The 25,916-nt window shown below is 40.1% G+C and overlaps 1 protein-coding gene across 3 annotated transcripts in view; it reads left to right on the top strand.

Annotated features, from left to right (window-relative positions):
- Positions 1 to 25,916, top strand: part of TCERG1 (transcription elongation regulator 1) — a 178,723-nt gene that overhangs the window by 131,272 nt on the left and 21,535 nt on the right. For 2 of the 3 annotated variants that reach the window (XM_053717150.1, XM_053717149.1), the window contains one exon: positions 2,294 to 2,458. The exons of the other annotated variant lie outside the window; for it this stretch is intronic. In XM_053717150.1, coding sequence (XP_053573125.1) covers positions 2,294 to 2,458 — 165 coding nt within the window. The remainder of the gene's footprint in view (positions 1 to 2,293; positions 2,459 to 25,916) is intronic. 3 annotated transcript variants of the gene reach the window in all.

The following is a 25,916-nucleotide window of genomic DNA, read 5'->3' as shown; positions in this document are numbered from 1 at the left end:
AACTGGAGAGGTAGAGGAGGTGGAAGGGGCTAAAGCTCTGTGAGGGTTCTTGACCCACCTCTTGATAGGCTGGAATATATCCCACATGTTATGAAGCTATGGACTCTTACTTTCCCTAAGGACATAAATTGATCGGTAAGTATAAATTCTGTTTTTACCCTGTTAACTACTAGGGTAAATTCACCTAAGTTATAAATTGATCGAGTATATTCAAATCTCTCCAAATTAAAATATGGTCTATTTACCTATGCCAGGACACCAGGTTTGCACTATATGGATTATTGGCCCATATAAAATGGGAGTCAAAATAATTTGTAAATATCTTGGCTAAGCTAGGTGCAAACCTCTGTTGCCCATGGCGGTACCACAGACTTGTTGGTAGTAATCCCTTTCGCACCAGAAAAAAAATGATTCAAAATAAGTGATGGATTCCAATATGAAATTTGACATCTCTTTAGTTATATCTTGAGATAATTACCATTTGACTGCTTCAATACCCTTTGGAGTGCTCAATGGAGAGGGGGCAGCATAGACACATTTATTACAAAAAGAAATGTGGTGGATTGTCACACTATGTACTTAACACTTGGGCATTAAATAAAGACACCAACATTGTAGCTTTTCTTTGAATTTATTATTTTTCATATTGAATATTTTTATTTATTGATCACTAATTTTGTATTTCTTTTTCCTTAGCACTTTAATAAATTTATGAACTTTAAGTCTTTATTTGATCATGGACACTACTATCACACATATAAACTTTATATTTTCAGATTCTAGTCTGTTTTGACACAATATCCCACAAACTGACTTGATCGTGAACCTTCTAATTGTTATAACTCTTTCTTGACGACTGCACATCAGCTTTCATGTATCCAAGAATTCTGACTTCTGATTGGTTATCTTTGACCACGCAATTTTCATGTTCACCACGTAAAGGGAACTGCGAGTCCTGGATTACTCGTTTGAGAACAGCTTACGTAAATATATATGATTGGTCACAACATATTGATGGTTTTTATTCGATTGGCTAAATAACTTTAAAAAGTTTTTTTTTTTAAGTTTATTACATTAAGGATTAAATAGATTGTAAACCTACATTAGAGAGTGAACTAAATTTAATTATGATACAAATATTGTATCGAGATAGTTATACTGTATAGTAGTTTAACTATTTTTGTTTTTTATTTTTTTATTAAATGTATGGTAGTATTGTCTGCTTGATTGTAAGCTATCCTCCACACGGGTGTTTCCAGTTTGGAGTACGGTAGATAGACATACAAATTCATATATATTGTCACATGAAAGAGTAGAATCTAGCCCTCGTGTTTTAAAACCACTCTTGAAATAGGTGGTTAACCACCGAAATCGCTTGTGTTTTTTTTTTTATCCATGATATGAGCTTTTAAACTATATTTTTTTTATTAAACTGTAATTCGCTTTTGATGCAACAAGATTCCGGCTATCTTTGAATAGTTTTTTTTATTTCTACGTATTCCTGTGAGTACGTTCCATTTAGTGCACACCTGAAGTTTTTCTGTATTGCACAGAGGTTTTTTCTTTTCTTTTGTGGCATTCTGAGTTGGTAAACCATTCAAGGCTGCAGCTTTACATAAAATCATTCTCTGCATCCCGGAGGACAGCTTCACCATTATCTCCACAATTCTTCCATTATACGGCTGAAGAGATGCTTATGCAGGCTGCATCCAACCAAGAAGGGAAGTTTATTTCTGTAACTTACGCTTTTTCTCTTTTAGCATTGTAGACAATGAGCACTGTAAGTTTATTCTCATTTCTCTATGTAATATAAACCATTACTGAGCTTTATGTGTTACAAAGGTGTATATCACTATAAAAACGACTTGGTTAATATCCCACAAGAGCCCAAAGCTTTTCCAGCACAGCACTGGACTCCCCCATATGGATGACTCATAGAGCATTCATAATTTAATAGTCTTTCAAAGTTTCTCAGTCGCATCATTTCCCATAATTTGTATATCAGATTTGAATATATCATATATTACATACAAAATGCTCTGCAGAGGAGTGACTTGGGAAAATGTGCTAAACAAAGTGTTATTAGCCTGTTTATTCCCTCTTGTACTGGTGTGTAAATTGTTTAGAAAAACTGAGTCTTTGAGAGCCCCAACTTAGTTTGATTGAGAATTATCCTTTGTTGTGAACCATATATATATTCTATCGGGCCACTTTTATTTATTATAATATTGTAATATTTATTTATTACAATTTGAAGAGAATTTAAACGTTTCTCGTTTCATCTTAAATCTAGGTGAGAGTGGACTTTTTTGACTTGTTGTCCAACCTCCATATAGATGGCCAATCCCGCTGGAGTAAAGTAAAAGACAAAATAGAAAATGATCCACGTTACAAAGCTGTGGAAGGTTCATCAACAAGAGAAGAGCTTTTTAAACTGTACATTGAAAAAATAGCAAAGGTATTTTGAGAGCATCTTGGGTTTTTCTGAAGCTATATTTGAAATAAACTGCTTTAATGTTCCTTATCATTAAATTTGGAATGAAAAACAAAGTACTTTCTAGGGTAAAAATGCTTTATTTTATTTAATTCTAAATAAGATTCTTTCTTGCTATGCGTTTAACCAATGCAAAGATGTTAAATACGTAGTCCAATCTGCACGTGCTTGATTCATCAGTCACATTCTCATCTGGAGAAGACTGACTTTGCAGATGTTAAAAGGATACTGAACCTAAACTTTTTCTTCAATGATTCAGATAGAGCAGGCGATTTTAAGCAACTTTCTAATTTACTCCTATTATCAATTTTTCTTCATTCTCTTGGTATCTTTATTTGAAAAAGCAGGAATGTAAGCTTACGAGCCGGCCCATCTTTGGTTCAGTACCTGGGTAGAGCTTGTGCTGATTGGTGGCTAGCATTTTTTATTTTTACTCTGGGTTAATAATTTAACATGCCCAGGTTATTTGACAGGAAACCATTTATTGTATCATCTATAATGACATCAGATATATCTGTTTATTATATTTTTCTGATGAGTCTACATGAAAGGTTAAAAATATATCTAGAACATTCCGATTTAGAAACCTAGAAAGATGTCTGTAAATGGAGCTGAGAAAAAAAAATTCTAAAACCTCTTCACAGTATAAAAGTTGCTAGAAAACTATGAACACCCTTTGAGACAGGTGAATATGCTAGTACTAAATAAATACCCTGAGAATTTGTAAAATGTATCATTGTAAGGTATGAATCACAAGGTACACACACTCTGACCTGGCGCCAAAATAAATCTGTGCAGAACACTATACTCTTAAATGCTAATTTATCTCCAGCACTATTCAAATTACTTGCAAAATTATTGAGAACAAATGATCATTTCAGCACATTTTGATTTGTAAATTTTCTTCAAAAGCAAAATAACACAGGAGCACATTTTGTGTGTGTTTTAGTGACAGTAAATTCAAAATTAAACCATGATTCAGAAATAACATGTAATTTTAAACAATTTTCCAATTTGCTTCTATTATCAAATGTATTTAGTTATTCTGGTATGCTTTGTTAAAGACTAAACCTAGGTAGGGTTGATAGGAGCATGCATGTGTCTTAAAGGGACAGTATACACTCATTTTCATATAAATGTATGTAATAGACACTACTATAAAGAATAAGATGCACAGATACTGATATAAAAATCCAGTATAAAACTGTTTAAAAACTTACTTAGAAGCTGTCAGTTTGGCTCTGTTGAAAGGTAGCTGGAAAGCCCACTGCAAGTGGCAAATAAGACACTCCCCCCCCCTCCCCCTTCTTTTGCATATGAAAAGACCCTTTACACAAACAGCAGCAAGCTGGAGAAGGTAGCTGACAGTATTCACATAAAACTTTGGGGCTTGGTTAGGAGTCTGAAAATCAGAGCAATGTTATTTAAAAATAAGCAAAACTATACATTTATTTTTTAAAAAAACTTTATGGGCTATATAAATAGATCATCTACAAAACATTTATGCAAAGAAAAAATGAGTGTATAATGTCCCTTTAAGTATTCTATGGCAGCAGTGTTTGTAATTTATGTATATTGCTGCTATAAATACTGTTGCGAACACTGCTGCCAGATGGCTAAAGAAACATGCACGGTTTTGAGCTTGCCTAGGATTACAATTTCTTTCATGTAAGTGGCAAGAGTCCATGAGCTAGTGACGTATGGGATATACATTCCTACCAGGAGGGGGCAAAGTTCCCAAAACCTCAAAATGCCTTTACATACACCTCCCACCACACACATACCTTAGATTTACAAACTTTGCCTCATATGGAGGCGGTGAAGTAAAATGTGCTTGATTTCTTCTACGATAGGTGCTTCTAAGCATTTTAAAGCCAAATTCCTCTTAGTACAGTGTTTGTCAGAGGGATGTGAAGGGAGTATTGCCTGTTGATTTCATGGTTTCACCTATGGGAAATCTATTCAAAGGCTCTCTGTAGTTGGTCACAGGGATTCATCCCCTGCCTCCCTTTTCAGATCGAGGTTATACTCCTATACCATTACCTCTGCTGATATTTTTCAGTACTGGTTTGGCTGTCTGCTATATGTGGATGGGTGTCTTCTGGTAAGTATGTATAATTTTTTAAGACACTCCCAGCTCTGTTTGGCGCTTTTTATTATATTGTAAAGTTTTAAATATATGTGTTTTACTTATATTTGCCATACGTCGGGTTCATATATATTTCCCTTTTGCAGTCTATCAGTTTCAGTATGGCCATTATGTTTTAGGGAAGTTTATTTAAATTTATTTTTCTTTCATGTTATTGGCAAGAGTCCATGAGCTAGTGACGTATGGGATATACAATCCTACCAGGAGCGGCAAAGTTTCCCAAACCTCAAAATGCCTATAAATACACCCCTCACCACACCCACAATTCAGTTTTACAAACTTTGCCTCCTATGGAGGTGGTGAAGTAAGTTTGTGCTAGATTTCTACGTTGATATGCGCTTCTCAGCGTGTTGAAGCCCGGTTCCTCTGAGTACAGTGAATGTCAGAGGGATGTGAAGGGAGTATCACCTATTGAATACAATGGTCTTCCTTACGGGGATCTATTTAATAGGTTCTCTGTTATCGGTCGTAGAGATTCATCTCCTACCTCCCTTTTCAGATGGACGATATACTCGTATATACCATTACCTCTACTGATTTTCATTTCAGTACTGGTTTGGCTATCTGCTATATGTGGATGGGTGTCTTTTGGTAAGTATGTCTCATTTACTTAAGATACACTCAGCTATGGTTTGGCACTTTATATATAAAGTTCTAAATATATGTTTGTACTTATATTTGCCATGATTCAGGTTTATCAGTATATTTCATTTTCTCCAACATAGGTGTGTCCGGTCCACGGCGTCATCCTTACTTGTGGGATATTCTCTTCCCCAACAGGAAATGGCAAAGAGCCCAGCAAAGCTGGTCACATGATCCCTCCTAGGCTCCGCCTACCCCAGTCATTCTCTTTGCCGTTGTACAGGCAACATCTCCACGGAGATGGCTTAGAGTTTTTTAGTGTTTAACTGTAGTTTTTCATTATTCAATCAAGAGTTTGTTATTTTCAAATAGTGCTGGTACGTACTATTTACTCAGAAACAGAAAAGAGATGAAGAATTCTGTTTGTATGAGGAAAATGATTTTAGCAACCGTAACTAAAATCCATGGCTGTTCCACACAGGACTGTTGAGAGCAATTAACTTCAGTTGGGGGAACAGTTTGCAGTCCCTTGCTGCTTGAGGTATGACACATTCTAACAAGACGATGTAATGCTGGAAGCTGTCATTTTCCCCATGGGATCCGGTAAGCCATGTTTATTACGATTGTAAATAAGGGCTTCACAAGGGCTTATTTAAACTGTAGACTTTTTCTGGGCTAAATCGATTGATTATTAACACATATTTAGCCTTGAGGAATCATTTTATCTGGGTATTTTGATATAATAATATCGGCAGGCACTGTTTTAGACACCTTATTCTTTAGGGGCTTTCCCAAAGCATAGGCAGAGTCTCATTTTCGCGCCGGTGTTGCGCACTTGTTTTTGAGAGGCATGGCATGCAGTCGCATGTGAGAGGAGCTCTGATACTTATAAAAGACTTCTGAAGGCGTCATTTGGTATCGTATTCCCCTTTGGGTTTGGTTGGGTCTCAGCAAAGCAGATACCAGGGACTGTAAAGGGGTTTAAAGCTTAAAACGGCTCCGGTTCCGTTATTTTAAGGGTTAAAGCTTCCAAAATTGGTGTGCAATATTTTCAAGGCTTTAAGACGCTGTGGTGAAAATTTGGTGAATTTTGAACAATTCCTTCATGTTTTTTCGCAATTGCAGTAATAAAGTGTGTTCAGTTTAAAATTTAAAGTGACAGTAACGGTTTTATTTTAAAACGTTTTTTGTACTTTCTGATCAAGTTTATGCCTGTTTAACATGTCTGAACTACCAGATAGACTGTGTTCTGAATGTGGGGAAGCCAGAATTCCTATTCATTTAAATAAATGTGATTTATGTGATAATGACAATGATGCCCAAGATGATTCCTCAAGTGAGGGGAGTAAGCATGGTACTGCATCATTCCCTCCTTCGTCTACACGAGTCTTGCCCACTCAGGAGGCCCCTAGTACATCTAGCGCGCCAATACTCCTTACTATGCAACAATTAACGGCTGTAATGGACAATTCTGTCAAAAACATTTTAGCCAAAATGAACCCTTGTCAGCGTAAGCGTGGCTGCTCTGTTTTAGTTACTGAAGAGCATGACGACGCTGATATTAATATCTCTGAAGGGCCCCTAACCCAATCTGAGGGGGCCAGGGAGGTTTTGTCTGAGGGAGAAATTACTGATTTAGGGAACATTTCTCAGCAGGCTGAATCTGATGTGATTACATTTAAATTTAAATTGGAACATCTCCGCATTTTGCTTAAGGAGGTATTATCCACTCTGGATGATTGTGAAAATTTAGTCATCCCAGAGAAACTATGTAAAATGGACAAGTTCCTAGAGGTGCCGGGGCTCCCAGAAGCTTTTCCTATACCCAAGCGGGTGGCGGACATTGTTAATAAAGAATGGGAAAGGCCCGGTATTCCTTTCGTCCCTCCCCCCATATTTAAAAAATTGTTTCCTATGGTCGACCCCAGAAAGGATTTATGGCAGTCAGTCCCCAAGGTCGAGGGAGCGGTTTCTACTTTAAACAAACGCACCACTATTCCCATAGAGGATAGTTGTGCTTTCAAAGATCCTATGGATAAAAAATTAGAAGGTTTGCTTAAAAAGATGTTTGTTCAGCAGGGTTACCTTCTACAACCCATTTCATGCATTGTCCCTGTCACTACTGCCGCATATTTCTGGTTTGATGAACTGCTTAAGGTGCTCGATAGTGACTCTCCTCCTTATGAGGAGATTATGGACAGAATCAATGCTCTCAAATTGGCTAATTCTTTCACTCTAGACGCCTCTTTGCAATTGGCTAAGTTAGCGGCTAAGAACTCTGGGTTTGCTATTGTGGCGCGCAGAGCGCTTTGGTTGAAATCTTGGTCGGCTGATGCGTCTTCCAAGAACAAGCTACTAAACATTCCTTTCAAGGGGAAAACGTTGTTTGGTCCTGACTTGAAAGAGATTATCTCTGATATCACTGGGGGTAAGGGCCACGCCCTTCCTCAGGATCGGCCTTTCAAGGCAAAAAATAGACCTAATTTTCGTCCCTTTCGTAAAAACGGACCAGCCCAAGGTGCTACGTCCTCTAAGCAAGAGGGTAATACTTCTCAGGCCAAGCCAGCTTGGAGACCAATGCAAGGCTGGAACAAGGGAAAGCAGGCCAAGAAACCTGCCACTGCTACCAAGACAGCATGAAATATTGGCCCCCGATCCGGGACCGGATCTGGTGGGGGGCAGACTCTCTCTCTTCGCTCAGGCTTGGGCAAGAGATGTTCTGGATCCTTGGGCGCTAGAAATAGTCTCCCAGGGTTATCTTCTGGAATTCAAGGGACTTCCCCCAAGGGGGAGGTTCCACAGGTCGCAGTTGTCTTCAGACCACATAAAAAGACAGGCGTTCTTACATTGTGTAGAAGACCTGTTAAAAATGGGAGTGATTCATCCTGTTCCATTAAGAGAACAAGGGATGGGGTTCTACTCCAATCTGTTCATAGTTCCCAAAAAAGAGGGAACGTTCAGACCAATCCTAGATCTCAAGATCTTAAACAAATTTCTCAAGGTCCCATCGTTCAAGATGGAAACCATTCGAACTATCCTTCCTTCCATCCAGGAAGGTCAATTCATGACCACGGTGGATTTAAAGGATGCGTATCTACATATTCCTATCCACAAGGAACATCATCGGTTCCTAAGGTTTGCATTCCTGGACAAACATTACCAGTTCGTGGCGCTTCCTTTCGGATTAGCCACTGCTCCAAGGATTTTCACAAAGGTACTAGGGTCCCTTCTAGCGGTGCTAAGACCAAGGGGCATTGTAGTAGTACCTTACCTGGACGACATTCTGATTCAAGCGTCGTCCCTTCCTCAAGCAAAGGCTCACACGGACATTGTCCTGGCCTTTCTCAGATCTCACGGCTGGAAAGTGAACGTGGAAAAGAGTTCTCTATCCCCGTCAACAAGGGTTCCCTTCTTGGGAACAATTATAGACTCCTTAGAAATGAGGATCTTTCTAACAGAGGCCAGAAAAACAAAGCTTCTGGACTCTTGTCGGATACTTCATTCCGTTCCTCTTCCTTCCATAGCTCAGTGCATGGAAGTGATCGGGTTGATGGTGGCGGCGATGGACATAGTTCCTTTTGCGCGCATTCATCTAAGACCATTACAACTGTGCATGCTCAGTCAGTGGAATGGGGACTATACAGACTTGTCTCCGAAGATACAAGTAAATCAGAGGACCAGAGACTCACTCCGTTGGTGGCTGTCCCTGGACAATCTGTCTCAAGGGATGATGTTCCACAGACCAGGGTGGGTCATTGTCACGACCGACGCCAGTCTGATAGGCTGGGGCGCGGTCTGGGGATCCCTGAAAGCTCAGGGTCTTTGGTCTCGGGAAGAATCTCTTCTACCGATAAATATTCTGGAACTGAGAGCGATATTCAATGCTCTCCAGGCCTGGCCCCAGCTTGCGAGGACCAGGTTCATACGGTTTCAATCAGACAACATGACTGTTGCGTACATCAACCATCAGGGGGGAACAAGGAGTTCCCTAGCGATGGAAGAAGTAACCAAAATTATTCTTTGGGCGGAGTCTCACTCCTGCCACCTGTCGGCTATCCACATCCCAGGAGTGGAAAATTGGGAAGCGGATTTTCTGAGTCGGCAGACATTGCATCCGGGGGAGTGGGAACTCCATCCGGAAATCTTTGCCCAAGTCACTCACCTGTGGGGCATTCCAGACATGGATCTGATGGCCTCTCGTCAGAACTTCAAAGTTCCTTGCTACGGGGCCAGATCCAGGGATCCCAAGGCGGCTCTAGTGGATGCACTAGTAGCACCTTGGACCTTCAAACTAGCTTATGTGTTCCCGCCATTTCCTCTCATCCCCAGGCTGATAGCCAGGATCAAGCAGGAGAGGGCGTCGGTGATCCTGATAGCTCCTGCGTGGCCACGCAGGACTTGGTATGCAGATCTGGTGAATATGTCATCGGCTCCACCTTGGAAGCTACCTTTGAGACGAGACCTTCTTGTTCAGGGTCCGTTCGAACATCCGAATCTGGTTTCACTCCAGCTGACTGCTTGGAGATTGAACGCTTGATTTTATCGAAGCGAGGATTCTCAGATTCTGTTATCGATACTCTTGTTCAGGCCAGAAAGCCTGTGACTAGAAAGATTTACCACAAAATTTGGAAAAAATATATCTGTTGGTGTGAATCTAAAGGATTCCCTTGGGACAAGGTTAAGATTCCTAGGATTCTATCCTTCCTTCAAGAAGGATTGGAAAAAGGATTATCTGCAAGTTCCCTGAAGGGACAGATTTCTGCCTTGTCGGTATTACTTCACAAAAAGCTGGCAGCTGTGCCAGATGTTCAAGCCTTTGTTCAGGCTCTGGTTAGAATCAAGCCTGTTTACAAACCTTTGACTCCTCCCTGGAGTCTCAATTTAGTTCTTTCAGTTCTTCAGGGGGTTCCGTTTGAACCCTTACATTCCGTTGATATTAAGTTATTATCTTGGAAAGTTTTGTTTTTAGTTGCGATTTCTTCTGCTAGAAGAGTCTCAGAATTATCTGCTCTGCAGTGTTCTCCTCCTTATCTGGTGTTCCATGCAGATAAGGTGGTTTTACGTACTAAACCTGGTTTTCTTCCAAAAGTTGTTTCTAACAAAAACATTAACCAGGAGATTATCGTACCTTCTCTGTGTCCGAAACCAGTTTCAAAGAAGGAACGTTTGTTGCACAATTTGGATGTTGTTCGCGCTCTAAAATTCTATTTAGATGCTACAAAGGATTTTAGACAAACATCTTCCTTGTTTGTTGTTTATTCAGGTAAAAGGAGAGGTCAAAAAGCAACTTCTACCTCTCTCTCTTTTTGGATTAAAAGCATCATCAGATTGGCTTACGAGACTGCCGGACGGCAGCCTCCCGAAAGAATCACAGCTCATTCCACTAGGGCTGTGGCTTCCACATGGGCCTTCAAGAACGAGGCTTCTGTTGATCAGATATGTAGGGCAGCGACTTGGTCTTCACTGCACACTTTTACCAAATTTTACAAGTTTGATACTTTTGCTTCTTCTGAGGCTATTTTTGGGAGAAAGGTTTTGCAAGCCGTGGTGCCTTCCATTTAGGTGACCTGATTTGCTCCCTCCCTTCATCCGTGTCCTAAAGCTTTGGTATTGGTTCCCACAAGTAAGGATGACGCCGTGGACCGGACACACCTATGTTGGAGAAAACAGAATTTATGTTTACCTGATAAATTTCTTTCTCCAACGGTGTGTCCGGTCCACGGCCCGCCCTGGTTTTTTTAATCAGGTCTGATATTTTATTTTCTTTAACTACAGTCACCACGGTACCATATGGTTTCTCCTATGCAAATATTCCTCCTTAACGTCGGTCGAATGACTGGGGTAGGCGGAGCCTAGGAGGGATCATGTGACCAGCTTTGCTGGGCTCTTTGCCATTTCCTGTTGGGGAAGAGAATATCCCACAAGTAAGGATGACGCCGTGGACCGGACACACCGTTGGAGAAAGAAATTTATCAGGTAAACATAAATTCTGTTTTTGCAGACTGTCAGTTTCATATCTCGGAAATGCTTTTTAAAAAAAAAAAAAATTCTTACCTGATGTTTTTCAAATTGACTCTTTTTAAATTGCGGGCTGTATTAGGCTCGCAAGAGCGCAAAATGCTATGATTTATTGTGTCATTCTTGGCACGAAAATTACGTTTGACGCAAATTTGTCATTTCCGGCATCTTAGTTGGTGCTTAGTCTTTCACGAGGTTGCGTCATCTGATACTCAAGTTTCGTTCCGGACGTTTTTGGCACCAAGAAATGTTTTTCAGTTTGTGGTGCATCATACCTGCCGCCAAACATTTTTTCATTATTTAAGACCTCATTCCTTTTGCCTCTGATCTTTTTTTTTTCTATGTCAGAGAACTATTCTGTTTGCATTTTTTCCCATTCCTGAAACTGTCATATAAGGAAATTGATAATTTTGCTTTATATGTTGTTTTTTTCTTTTACATACTGCAAGATGTCTCAATCTGATCCTGTCTCAGGATCTTCTACTGGAATCCTGCTGCCTGATATCGGTTCTACCAAAGCTAAGTGCATTTGTTGTAAACTTGTGGTAACTGTTCCTCCAGCTGTGGTTTGTAATAGTTGTCATGATAAACTTTTACATGCAGAGAATGTTTCCATCAGTAGTAGTTCATTACATGTTGGTGGTCCATCAACATCTAATGCTCAGGATATTCCTGTAAATTTAAGAGAATTTATTTCTGATTCCATTCAGAAGACTTTGTCTGCTATTCTGCCTTCTAATAAACATAAAAGGTCTTTTAAAACTTCTCATAGAGTTGATGAATTTTCTAATGACAGACAACCTACTGATTTATCTATCTCTGATGAGGATCTGTCTGATTCAGAGGATCCTGCCTCAGATATTGACACTGACAAATCCTCTTATTTAAAATGGAGAATACTCGTTCTTTATTAAAAGAAGTGTTGATTGCATTAGATATGGAGGAGACTAGTCCTCTTTATACTAAAACTAGTAAACGTTTAAATTCGGTTTATAAACCTCATGTAGTTATTCCAGAGGTTTTTCCAGTTCCTGATGTTATTTCAAATATGATTTCAAAGGAATGGAATAGACTGGGTACTTCTTTTACTCCTCCTTCAAGGTTTAAAAAATTGTATCCTTTGCCTTCTGATAGATTGGAGTTTTGGGAAAAGATCCCCAAAGTTGATGGGGCCATCTCTACTCTTGCTAAACATACTACTATTCCTAAGGAAGATAGTACTTCTTTTAAAGATCCTTTAGATAGGTAGCTTGAATCTTATCTAAGGAAAGCTTATTTATGTTCAGGCCATCTTCTTAGGCCTGCTATTTCTTTGGCTGATGTTGCAGCTGCCTCAACTTTTTGGTTGGAAACTTTAGCACAACAAATATCAGATCATAATGTGTATTGCATTGTTAAATTAATTCAACATGCTAAAAATTTCATTTGTGATGCCATTTTTTATATCATCAGAATTGATGTTAGATATATGTCTAGCTATTTTAGCTAGAAGAGCTTTATGGCTTAAATCTTGGAATGCTGATATAACTTCTAAATCAACATCGCTATCTCTCTCTTTCCAAGGCAATAAATTATTTGCTTCTCAGTTGGATTCTATAATTTCAACTGTCACTGGGGGGAAGGGAGCTTTTTGCCTCAGGATAAAAAAAATCTAAGGGTAAATTTAAAGCTTCTAACCGTTTTCGTTCCTTTCGACAAAATAAGGAACAGAAACCTAATCCTTCTCCTAAGGAAGATGTCTCCAATTGGAAGCCTTCCTCAATCTGGAATAAATCCAAGCCATTTAAGAGATCTAAACCAGCCCCCAAGTCCGCATGAAGGTGCAGCCCTCATTCCAGCTCAGCTGGTAGGGGGCAGATTAAAAATTTTCAAGGATGTTTGGATAAATTCAGTCCAAAATCATTGGATTCAGAACATTGTCTCTCAGGGGTACAGAATAGGTTTCAGAGTAAGACCGCCTGTGAGAAGTTTCTTTCTCTTACGCATTCCAGTGAACCCAGAGAAAGCACAGGCTTTCCTGAAGTGTATTTCAGACCTGGAGTTATCTGGGGTAATCGTGCCAGTTCCTTTTCAAGAACAGGGTCTGGGGTTTTATTCAAATCTGTTCATTGTCCCAAAGGAAGAAAATTCATTCAGACCAGTTCTGTATCTAAAAGTCTTGAATCGTTATGTAAGAGTACCAACATTCAAAATGGTGACTATAAGGACTATAATGCCTTTTTGTTCAGCAAGGGCATTATATGTCCACAATAGACTTACAGGATGCATATCTTCATATTCCAATTCATCCAGATCACTATCCGTTCCTGATATTCTCTTTTCTAGACAAGCATTACCAATTTGTTGCTCTTTCTTTTGGCCTAGCGACAGCTCCAAGGATCTTTTCAAAGGTTCTCTTTGCCCTACTCTCTTTAATCCAAGAGCGGGGTATTGTGTTTCCTTATTTGGACGATATCTTGGTACTTGCTCAGTCTTTACGTTCTGCAGAATCTCACACAAATCAACTAGTGTTGTATCTTCAAAGACATGGTTGGAGGATCAATTTACCAAAAAGTTCTTTGATTCCTCAGACAAGGGTAACCTTTTTAGGTTTCCAGATAGATTCAGTATCCATGACTTTGTCTCTAACAGACAAGAGACGTCTGAAATTGGTTGCAGCCTGTTGGAAATTTCAGTCTGTCATTCCCTTCAGTAGCTATGTGCATGGAGGTTTTAGGTCTCATGACTGCAGCATCGGACGCTATCCCCTTTGCTCGTTTTCACATGAGACCTCTTCAGCTTTGTATGCTGAACCAATGGTGCAGGGATTATACAAGGATATCACAATTAATATCCTTAAATCCCAATGTTCAACTATCTCTGACTTGGTGGTTAGATCACCATCGTATTGTTCAAGGGGCCTCTTTTGTTCGTCCAACCTGGACTGTGATCACAACAGATGCGAGTCTTTCAGGTTGGGGAGCTGTCGGGGGATCTCTGACAGCATAAGGGGTTTGGAAATCTCAAGAGGCGAGTTTACCAATCAATATTTTGGAACTCCGTGCGATTATCAGAGCTCTTCAGTTTTGGCCTCTATTGAAGAGAGAGACGTTTATTTTTTTTCAGACAATGTCACAACTGTGGCGTATGTCAATCATCAGGGTGGCACTCAGTCCTCAGGCTATGAGAGAAGTATCCCGGATACTTGTTTGGGCAGAATCCAGCTCCTGTCTAATTTCTGCGGTCCATATCCCAGGTATAGACAATTGGGAAGCAGATTATCTCAGTCGTCAAACTTTACATCTGGGAGAGTGGTCTCTTCACCCAGATGTGTGTTTTCAAATTGTTCAGATGTGGGGGCTTCCAGAAATAGATCTGATGGCATCTCATCTAAACAAGAAACTTCCCAGGTACCTGTCCAGGTCCAGGGATCCTTAGGCGGAAGCAGTGGATGCATTGACACTTCCTTGGAGTTATCAACCTGCCTATATTTTTCCGCCTCTAGTTCTTCTTCCAAGACTTATTTCCAAGATCATCATGGAGCAATCGTTTGTGCTGCTGGTGGCTCCAGCATGGGCTCACAGGTTTTGGTATGCGGATCGTGTTCGGATGTCCAGTTGCCAACCATGGCCACTTCCACTAAGGCCAGGCCTTTTATCTCCAAGGTCCGTTTTTCCATCAGGATCTCAAATCATTAAATTTGAAGGTATAGAAATTGAAAGCTTGGTGCTTAGTCATAGAAGTTTCTCTGACTCGGTGATTAATACTATGTTGCAGGCTTGTAAATCGGTTTCTAGAAAGATTTGTTATCGAGTTTGGAAGACTTTCATTTCATGGTGTAATTCTCATAAATTCTCTTGGCCTTCTTTTAGAATTCCTAGAATTTTACAGTTTCTTCAGGATGGTTTGGATAAGGGTTTGTCTGCAATTTTCTTGAAGGGACAAATCTGCTCTTTCTGTCTTATTTCACAGAAAGATTCCTAAGCTTCCTGATATTGTACAGGCTTTGGTTCGTATCAAACCTGTCATTAAATCAGTCTCTCCTCCTTGGAGTCTTAATTTGGTTTTGAAGGCTTTAAAGGCTCCTCCATTTGAACCTATGCATTCTTTGGACATTAAACTACTTTCTTGAAAAGTGTTGTTCCTTTTGGCCATCTCTTCTGCTAGAAGAGTTTCTGAATTATCTGCTCATTCTTGTGAATCTCCTTTTTTGATTTTTCATCAGGATAAGGCGATTTTGCGGACTTCATTTAAATTCTTACCTAAGGTTGTGAATTCTAACAACATTAATTTGAGAAATTGTTGTCCCTTCCTCATGTCCTAATCCTAAGAATTCTTTGGAGAAATCCTTACATTGTTTGGATGTGGTAAGAGCTTTGAAATATTATGTTGAAGCTACTAAAGATTTCAGGAAGACTTCTAGTCTGTTATCTTTTCTGGTTCTAGGAAAGGTCAGAAAGCTTCTGCCGTTTCCTTGGCTTTGTGGTTAAAGCTTTTGATTCATTCGGCTTATTTGGAGTCGGGCCAAGCCCCGCCTCAGAGAATTACAGCGCATTCTACTAGATCAGTCTCCACTTCGTGGGCTTTTAAGAATTAAGCTTCCGTTGATCAGATTTACAAAGCAGCAACCTGGTCTTCTTTGCATACATTTACTAAATTCTTCTGTTTTGATGTATTCGTTTCTTCGGAAGAAGTTTTTGGTAGAAAAAGTTCTTCAGGGAGCTGTTTCAGTTTTATTCTTCTGCTTATATTTAAGTTTTTTCTTTTCATTTCATGAGAATTAACTTATATTTTGGGTTGTAAATTATTTATTTCAGCGAAAAATGTCTGTTTTTATTTTTATCCCTCCCTCTCTAGTGACTTTTGCGTGGAGTTCCACATCTTGGGTATTGCTATCCCATAGGTCACTACCTCATGAGCCCCACCCTTTTTGTGGTGGTTATGATTTTTTGTATAAAGCACAATTATTTCCAAATTCCTTTGTTGACGCTTTTTACTCCTTTCTTTATCACCCCACTTCTTGGCTAAATTTGTTAAACTGAATTGTGGGTGTGTTGAGGGGTGTATTTATAGGCATTTTGAGGTTTGGGAAACTTTGCCCCTCCTAGTAGGATTGTATATCCCATACGTCACTAGCTCATGGACTTTTGCCAATATGAAAGAAATTAATTTTTCAGGTAAGTTCTTACATAAATTATGTATATTCATTTTTTTTTTAAATTATGTCTCAAATTAAACCTGCCTCTGAAGTAACCATATGATTTGAGCTGCCTGATCACGTATCTACCAAAGCTAAGTGTGTTTGTTGTATAAAAAAAACCTGATTCTTCAGCTCATTTATATAGCTAAAAAAATTCTTCAGCTCATTTATATAGCTAAAAAAATTCTTCAGCTCAATTATATAGCTAAAAGCTGATCTAAATTCTTCAGCTCAATTATATGGCTTTTGTTTTGACAATGTTAAATGCTGATGATATATCAGAGTACAAATGCACCGACTGTTATTCCATCTCCGTCTAATGTACATAGAATTCATGCAGAAATGAACGATTTTATTGCTGCAGCTATAGAGAAGGCAATGACTGCTATTCCGCCTTCAAATAAACATAAAAGGGTTTTGCAATATTTTCCTAGACCTAGTGAATTAAAGGGCCACTGTAAGTAAATATTTTCTATGCCTGTTACTAACTACCCCAAATACGCTTTTTATCAATAGCATTTCATTAACATATCTCTACCGTATATCAGAAATCTTGTCTGCAAATTTAATTGTTTTCCAAACCCACTCCGTGGGTATCCTTTGCTCTGTACCAATCCGTTTACAATACCTAGGTTTCAAAATGGCGCTTTAAACACAAAGTTATTGGTTTAAGTATTTTGAACACACAGTGCTTAAAATAGTGGGCAGGATAACGTGACATCATCTGCGAATAAAAGATATAACTTGTAGAACGTTATGAAACTTCGTTTTGGAGAAAATATAGGTCAGTAGGTTTTAATTAATGTTTATTAACTTTAATATGTTTAGCTTAAAAATTATAACAGAAAGTAATCCTTTAAGTTCTGACCTTCAGCATACTGATGTATCCTCTACTGATGGTATTTCCTTTCATTTAGAGGACACCACATCAGAGACAGATACAGACCAATCATTTTTTTATTTAAGAGAGAATATATTCTAGTTTTGTTTAATTTGGGTATTGAGGAGTTTAAATCTCCTGATGATAAAGCTAGTAACCGTCTAAATTCTGTATTTATGACTACTGTTATTGCTCAAGTATTTCCTAATTCAGACGCTATCTCTATTGTGATTGCTAAAGAATGGTCTAAGCCTGGTACCTTTTTTGTTAACTCTTCTTCTAGGTTTTAGAAATTGTATCCTTTACCTGCAGCCAATTTAGAACTTTGGGAAACAGTTCCTAAAGTTAATGGGGGAATTTCCACTCTTGCCAAATATATTACTATTCCTATGGAAGACAGTACTTCTTTTAAGGATCCTTTAGAAAGGAAGCTTGAATCTTATCCAAGAAGGGCATATTTACATACTGGCTATAGTCTTAGACCTGTTATATCTATGGCTGATGATGTTGCTGCTGCTTCTACTTTTCTTCTATAAAGGTAAGACGAGTCCACGGATTCATCCTTTACTTGTGGGAGATTATCCTTCCCTACAGGAAGTGGCAAAGAGCACCACAGCAGAGCTGTGTATATAGCTCCTCCCTTAGCTCCACCCCCAGTCATTCTCTTTGCCTACTCTAAGTACTAGGAAGGGTAAAGTGAAAGAGGTGATAAAATATTAGTTTATAATTTCTTCAATCTTGCTCAATCCAAGTCAGTCTGGAGACCTAACCAGACTTGGAACAAGGGTAAACAGGCCAAGAAGCCCGCTGTTGCCACCAAGAAAGCATGAAGGGGTAGCCCCCGAACCGGGACCAGACTTTCTCTCTTCGCTCAAGCTTGGGCAAGAGACGTTCAGGACTCCTGGGCTTTAGAAATAGTAACCAAGGGGGAGATTCCATCTTTCTCAATTGTCTGTAAACCAGACAAAAAGAGAGGCGTTCTTACGCTGTGTAGAAGAACTATATTCCATGGGAGTGATCTGCCCAGTTCCGGAAACAGAACAGGGGCAAGGGTTCTACTCCAATCTGTTTGTGGTTCCCAAAAAGGAGGGAACTTTCAGACCAATTTTGGATCTCAAGATCCTAAACAAATTCCTCAGTCCCATCCTTCCAAATGGAGACCTTTCTGACTATTTTGCCAATGATCCAGGAGGGTCAATATGACCACCGTGGACTTAAAGGATGCGTATCTACACATTCCTATCCACAAATCACATATCCACATATCATCACCAGTTCCTCAGGTTCGCCTTTCTGGACAAGCATTACCAGTTTGTGGCTCTTCCCTTCGGGTTGGCCACGGCTCCCAGAATTTTCACAAAGGTGCTAGGGTCCCTTCTGGCGGTTCTAAGGCTGCGGGGCATAGCAGTGGCGCCTTATCTGGACGATATCTTAATCCAGGCGTCAACTTACCAACTAGCCAAGTCTCACACGGACATCGTGTTGGCTTTTCTAAGATCTCACGGGTGGAAGGTGAACGTAAAAAAAAAGAGTTCACCTATCCCTCTCACAAGAGTTCCATTCCTGGGAACTCTGATAGATTCGGTGGACATGAAAATTTTTCTGACGGTGGTCAGGAATTTAAAGATTTTATCCATCTGCCGAGCTCTTCATTCCATTCCTCGGCCGTCAGTGGCTCAGTGTATGGAGATAATCTGTTTAATGGTAGCGGCAATGGACATAGTTCCGTTTGCTCGCTTGCATCTGAGACCACTGCAACTTTGCATACTCAAACAGTGGAATGGGGATTATGCAGATTTATCTCCTCAGATAAATCTGGATCAAGAGACCAGAGACTCTCTTCTTTGGTGGTTGTCACAGGATCATCTGTCCAAGGGAATGTGTTTCCGCAGGCCAGCGTGGGTCATAGTGACAACGGACGCCGGCCTATTGGGCTGGGGTGCAGTCTGGAATTCCCTGAAAGCACAGGGATTGTGGACTCAGGAGGAGGCTCTCCTCCCGATAAATATTCTAGAACTGAGAGTGACATTCAACGCGCTTCAGGCATGGCCTCAGCTGGCGTCGGCCAGATTCATAAGATTCCAGTCGGACAATATCACGACTGTAGCATATATCAATCATCAGGGGGGAACAAAGAGTTCTCTAGCGATGATAGAGGTTACCAAAATAATTCAATGGGCAGAGACTCACTCTTGCCATTAATCAGCAATCTATATCCCAGGAGTGGAGAACTGGGAAGCAGATTTTCTAAGTCGTCAGACTTTTCATCTGGGGGAGTGGGAACTCCATCCAGAGGTGTTTGCACAATTGATTCAGCAGTGGGCACACCAGAATTGGATCTGATGGCGTCTCGTCAGAATGCCAAACTTCCTCGATACGGGTCCAGGTCAAGGGATCCTCAGGCAGTACTGATAGATGCTCTAGCAGTACCCTGGTCGTTCAACCTGGCTTATGTGTTTCCACCATTTCCTGTCCTTCCTCGTTTGATTGCCAGAATCAAACAGGAGAGAGCTTCTGTGATTTTGATAGCACCTGCGTGGCCACGCAGGACATGATATGCAGACCTGGTGGACATGTCATCTCTTCCACCATGGACTCTGCCAGTGAGACAGGACCTTCTGATTCAAGGTCCGTTCCAGCATCCAAATCTTGTTTCTCTGCGACTGACTGCTTGGAAATTGAACGCTTGGTCTTATCCTAGTGGGGGTTCTCTGAGTCGGTCATAGATAACTTGATTCAGGCTCGAAAGCCTGTCACCAGGAAAATTTATCATAAGATATGGCGTAAATATCTTTATTGGTGCGAATCCAAAGGCTACTCATGGAGTAAGATCAGGATTCCTAGGAGTTTGTCCTTTCTCCAAGAAGGATTGGAGAAGGGGTTATCAGCTTGTTCCTTAAAGGGACAGATATCTGCTTTATCAATTCTACTGCACAAATGTCTGGCAGACGTTCAGTCGTTCTGTCAGGCTTTAGTTAGAATCAAGCCTGTGTTTAAACCTGTTGCTCCGCCATAGAGTTTGAATTTAGTTCTTAAGGTTCTTCAAGGGGTTCCGTTTGAACCTATGCATTCCATAGATATTAAGCTTCTATCTTGGAAAGTTCTGTTTTTAGTTGCTATCTCTTCGGCTCGAAGAGTTTCTGAACTATCTGCATTGCAATGCGACTCGCCTTATCTTGTTTTCCATTCTGATAAGGTGGTTTTGCGTACCAAACCCGGATTCCTTCCTAAGGTTGTTACTAATAAGAGTATTAATCAGGAAATTGTTGTTCCTTCTCTGTGTCCTAATCCTTCCTCTAAGAAGGAGCGTTTGTTGCACAACTTGGACGTGGTTCATGCTTTAAAGTTTTACTTGCAAGCGACCAAAGATTTCCGTCAAACATCTTCTTTGTTGTCTATTCTGGTAAACGTAGAGGTCAAAAAGCTACGGCTACCTCTCTTACCTTTTGGCTGAAAAGCATCATCCGTTTAGCATACGAGACTGCTGGACAGCAGCCTCCTGAAAGAATTACAGCTCACTCTACTAGAGCGATGGCTTCCACATGGGCTTTTAAAAATTATGCTTCTGTTGAACAGATTTGTAAGGCTGCAACTTGGTCTTCGCTTCTTAACTTTTCAAAATTTTGATACCTTTGCTTCTTCGGAGGCTATTTTTGGGAGAAAAGTTCTTCAAGCAGTGGTGCCTTCTGTTTAACCATCTGTCTTGTCCCTTTCATTCATCCGTGTCCTGTAGCTTTGGTATTGTATCCCACAAGTGAAGGATGAATCCATGGATTCGTCTTACCTTTATAGAAGAAAACTAAATTTATGCTTACCTGATAAATAGATTTCTTCAATGGTAAGACGAGTACACGGCCCGCCCTGTCATTTTAAGACAGATTGTATTTTTTTATTTAAACTCGATCACCTCTGCACCTTGTAGTTTCTCCTTTTTCTTCCTGTATCTTCGGTCGAATGACTGGGGGGTGGAGCTAAGGGAGGAGCTATATAGACAGCTCTGCTGTGGTGCTCTTTGCCACTTCCTGTAGGGAAGGATAATATCCCACAAGTAAAGGATGAATCTGTGGACTCGTCTTACCATAGAAGAAATAAATTTATCAGGTAAGCATAAATTTAGTTTTTGGTTGAACAGTTTAGCACAGCAGTTGTCTTCAAATTCTGAATTATCTAACGTTATTGTTTTACTTCAACATGCAAATCATTTTATTTGTGATGCTATATTTGATGCTATGAAGATCAATGTCAAATCCATGTCTTTAGCCATTCTAACTAGAAAAGCTTTATGGCTTAAATCTTGGAATGCTGACATGGTGTCTAAAACTAGATTATCTCTTTTCAAGGTAAAAAATCTTATTGGTTCACAATTGGATTCTATTATCTCCACTGTTGGGGGTAAGGGAGTTTTTCTGCCCCAAGACAAGAAATCTAAGGGTAAATTTAAAGCTCGTTAATCGTTTTTGTTCTTTTCGTCAGAATAGAGAACCGAAAACCACTCCTTCCCCTAAGGCCTCTGGCTCTAATTGGAGACCATCTCCGATTTGGAATAAATCCAAGCCTTATAACAAACTAAATCCCGCCCCTAAACCTACATGAAGGTGCAGCCCTCAAACCAGTTCTTCTGGTATGGGGTAGAGTAAAGCTATTTCAAAGAGTTTGGACAGACTCTGTCCAAAATCAGTGGATTCAGAATATAATTTCTCAGGGGTATCAAATAGGATTCAGAATAAGACCTCCCATGGGAAAATTTTCTCTTACCCATGTACCAAAAAACCCAGTGTAAACTCAGATCTAGAACTTTAAGGGGTAATTGTCCCAGTTCCACAGTAGGAACAAGGATTGGGTTTTTATTTAAATCTATTCATTGTACCAAAGATGGAAAATTCTTTCAGACAAATTTTGGATCTAAAAATTTAAATCGTTTTGTAAGAGTCCCAACTTTCAAGATGGTGACTATAAGGACTATTCTGCATTTTGTTCAACAAGGTCACTTCATGTCCACAATAGACTTACAGGACACTTACCTTCACTTACTGATTCATCCAGATCACTATTTCTGAGATTCTCTTTTCTAAACAAGCATTACCAATTTGTCGCTCTTCCATTTGGCATTGCAACAGCACCAAGAATATTCTCAAAAGTTCTAGTTGCCCTATCTGTAATCAGAGAGCAGGGTATTGCTGTGTTTCCTTATTAGGACCATATCTTGGTACTAGCTCAATCTTTTCATTTAGCAGAATCTCATATGAAACAGCTTCTGCTGCTTCTTCAAAGACATGGTTGGAGGATCAATTTACCAAAGAGTTTCTTGATTCCTCAGACAAAGGTCACCTTTTTAGGTTTCCTGATAGGGATAGAGTCATGGACACTGAATCTAACAGAAAAGAGACGTTTGAGATTGGTTTCAGCTTGTCTAAACCTTCAGTCACTATCATTCCCTTCAGTGGCTATGTGAATGGAAGTTTTAGCTCTCATGATTGCTGCATTGGATGCGCACACTTTTGCTCGTTTTCACATGAGACCTCTACAGCTTCGCATGTTGCACAGATTATACTGATATCACAACTGATATACTTTAATCCCAACACTCAACTCTCTCTGACTTGTTGGTTAAACCATCACCTTATTGTTCAAGGGGCCTCCTTTTGTTCGTCCTACCTGGACTGTGATCACAACAGATGCAAGTCTCACAGGTTGGGGAGCTGTTTGGGGGGGGGGGGGGTCTCTGACAGCACAAAGAGTTTGGAATCCTTGAGAGGCGAGGTTACCAATCAATATCTTAGAGGTCAAGCTAGAAGAGTTCTGAAAATAGCACAGAGTTCTAAGATAGAATCGTATATTTGGTTTCAAACACACAATGTCACAACAGTGGCATATGTCAATCATCAAGGGGGGACTCGTAGTCCCCTAACAATGAAAGCAGTATTTCAAATACTTTCTTGGGCGGAATCCAACTGTTGTCTAATCACTGCAATTCATATACCAGGTGTAGACAATTGGGAAGTGGGTTATCTCAGCCGTCAGACTCTACATCCGAGGTAGTGGTCTCTCCATCCATATGTGTTCTATCAGATTGTGCAGATGTGGGCTCTTCCACACCTAGATCTGATGGCCTCTCGTCTAAACAAGAAACTTCCCAGATACCTCTCCAGGTCCAGGGATTCTCATGTTGAATTGATGGATGCTCTAGCAGTTCCATGGTTTTACCAACCTGCTTACTTTTTTTCCACCTCTGGTTCTTCCAAGAGTGATCTCAAAGATCATAATGTAACAATCGTATGTGTTTGATAGCACCAGCATGGCCTCACAGGTTCTGGTATGCAGACTTTGTCAGAATGTCCAGTTGCCAACCTTGGTCACTTCCTCTAAGACAAGACCTTCTGTCTCAAGGCCTATTTTTCCATCCGGATCTCAAATCTCTAAATTTGAAGGCATGGGATTGAATGCTTAGTCCTTGGTTATAGAGGTTTCTCTGACTCTGTTTCAAGGAAAATATATCATAAGGTTTGGAAAACCTATATTTCTCTTGTTAAGTGTATCCAGTCCACAGATCATCCATTACTTGTGGGATATTCTCCTTCCCAACAGGAAGTTGCAAGAGGATCACCCACAGCAGAGCTGCTATATAGCTCCTCCCCTCACTGCCATATCCAGTCATTCTCTTGCAACTCTCAACTAAGATGGAGGTCGTAAGAGGACTGTGGTGTTTTATACTTAGTTTATTTCTTCAATCAAAAGTTTGTTATTTTTAAATGGTACCGGAGTGTACTGTTTATCTCAGGCAGTATTTAGAAGAAGAATCTGCCTGCGTTTTCTATGATCTTAGCAGAAGTAACTAAGATCCTTTGCTGTTCTGACATATTCTGAGGAGTGAGGTAACTTCAGAGGGGGAATAGCGTGCAGGTTTTCCTGCAATAAGGTATGTGCAGTTAAAATATTTTTCTAGGGCTGGAATTTGCTAGAAAATGCTGCTGATACCGAAGTAATGTAAGTAAAGCCTTAAATGCAGTGATAGCGACTGGTATCAGGCTTATTAATAGAGATACATACTCTTATAAAAGTGTATTTTAAAATGTTTGCTGGCATGTTTAATCGTTTTTTACATATGTTTGGTGATAAAACTTATTGGGGCCTAGTTTTTTCCACATGGCTGGCTTGAATTTTGCCTAGAAACAGTTCCCTGAGGCTTCCCACTGTTGTAATATGAGTGGGAAGGGCCTATTTTTGCGTTTTTTTGCACAGCAAAAATTACAGACAGACATCCAGCTTCTTCCTGCATGATCCAGGACTTCTCTGAAGGGCTCAAAAGGCTTCAAAAGTCGTATTGAGGGAGGTAAAAAGCCACAGTAGAGCTGTGGCAGTTGTTGTGACTGTTTAAAAAACGTTTTTGTCATTTGTTATTCCGTTTTTGGTATTAAGGGGTTAATCATCCATTTGCAAGTGGGTGCCATGCTCAGCTAACTTATTACATACACTGTAAAAATTTCGTTAGTGTAACTGCATTTTTTCACTGTTATTTCAAAATTTGGGAAAATTTGTGTTTCTTAAAGGCGCAGTAACGTTTTTTATATTGCTTGTAAACTTGTTTTAAAGTGTTTTCCAAGCTTGCTAGTCTCATTGCTAGTCTGTTTAAACATGTCTGACACAGAGGAACCTACTTGTTCATTATGTTTGAAAGCCATGGTGGAGCCCCATAGGAGAATGTGTACTAAATGTATTGATTTCACCTTAAACAGTAAAGATCAGTCTTTATCTATAAAAGAATTATCACCAGAGGGTTCTGTCGAGGGGGAAGTTATGCCGACTAACTCTCCCCACGTGTCAGACCCTTCGCCTCCCGCTCAGGGGACGCCCGCTAATATGGCGCCAATTACATCAGGGACGCCCATAGCGATTACCTTGCAGGACATGGCTGCAATCATGAATAATACCCTGTCAGAGGTATTAACTAGATTGCCTGAATTAAGAGGCAAGCGCGATAGCTCTGGGGTTAGAAGAGATACAGAGCGCGCAAATGCTGTTAGAGCCATGTCTGATACTGCGTCACAGTATACAGAACATGAGGACGGAGAGCTTCAGTCTGTGGGTGACATCTCTGACTCGGGGAAACCTGATTCAGAGATTTCTAATTTTAAATTTAAGCTTGAGAACCTCCGTGTATTGCTTGGGGAGGTATTAGCTGCTCTGAATGACTGTAACACAGTTGCAATTTCAGAGAAATTGTGTAGGCTGGATAGATACTATGCGGTGCCGGTGTGTACTGACGTTTTTCCTATACCTAAAAGGCTTACAGAAATTATTAGCAAGGAGTGGGATAGACCCGGTGTGCCCTTTTCCCCACCTCCTATATTTAGAAAAATGTTTCCAATAGACGCCACTACACGGGACTTATGGCAGACGGTCCCTAAGGTGGAGGGAGCAGTTTCTACTTTAGCAAAGCGTACCACTATCCTGGTTAAGGACAGTTGTGCTTTTTCAGATCCAATGGATAACAAATTGGAGGGTTACCTTAAGAAAATGTTTATTCAACAAGGTTTTATTTTACAGCCCCTTGCATGCATTGCGCCTGTCACTGCTGCGGCGGCATTCTGGTTTGAGGCCCTGGAAGAGGCCATCC

Source organism: Bombina bombina, chromosome 6, assembly GCF_027579735.1.
Source record: "Bombina bombina isolate aBomBom1 chromosome 6, aBomBom1.pri, whole genome shotgun sequence".
In the NCBI taxonomy this organism is placed as follows: domain Eukaryota; kingdom Metazoa; phylum Chordata; class Amphibia; order Anura; family Bombinatoridae; genus Bombina; species Bombina bombina.
The sequence above is the reverse complement of the archived record's forward strand: the minus strand, read 5'-3'. Positions and strand labels throughout refer to the sequence as shown.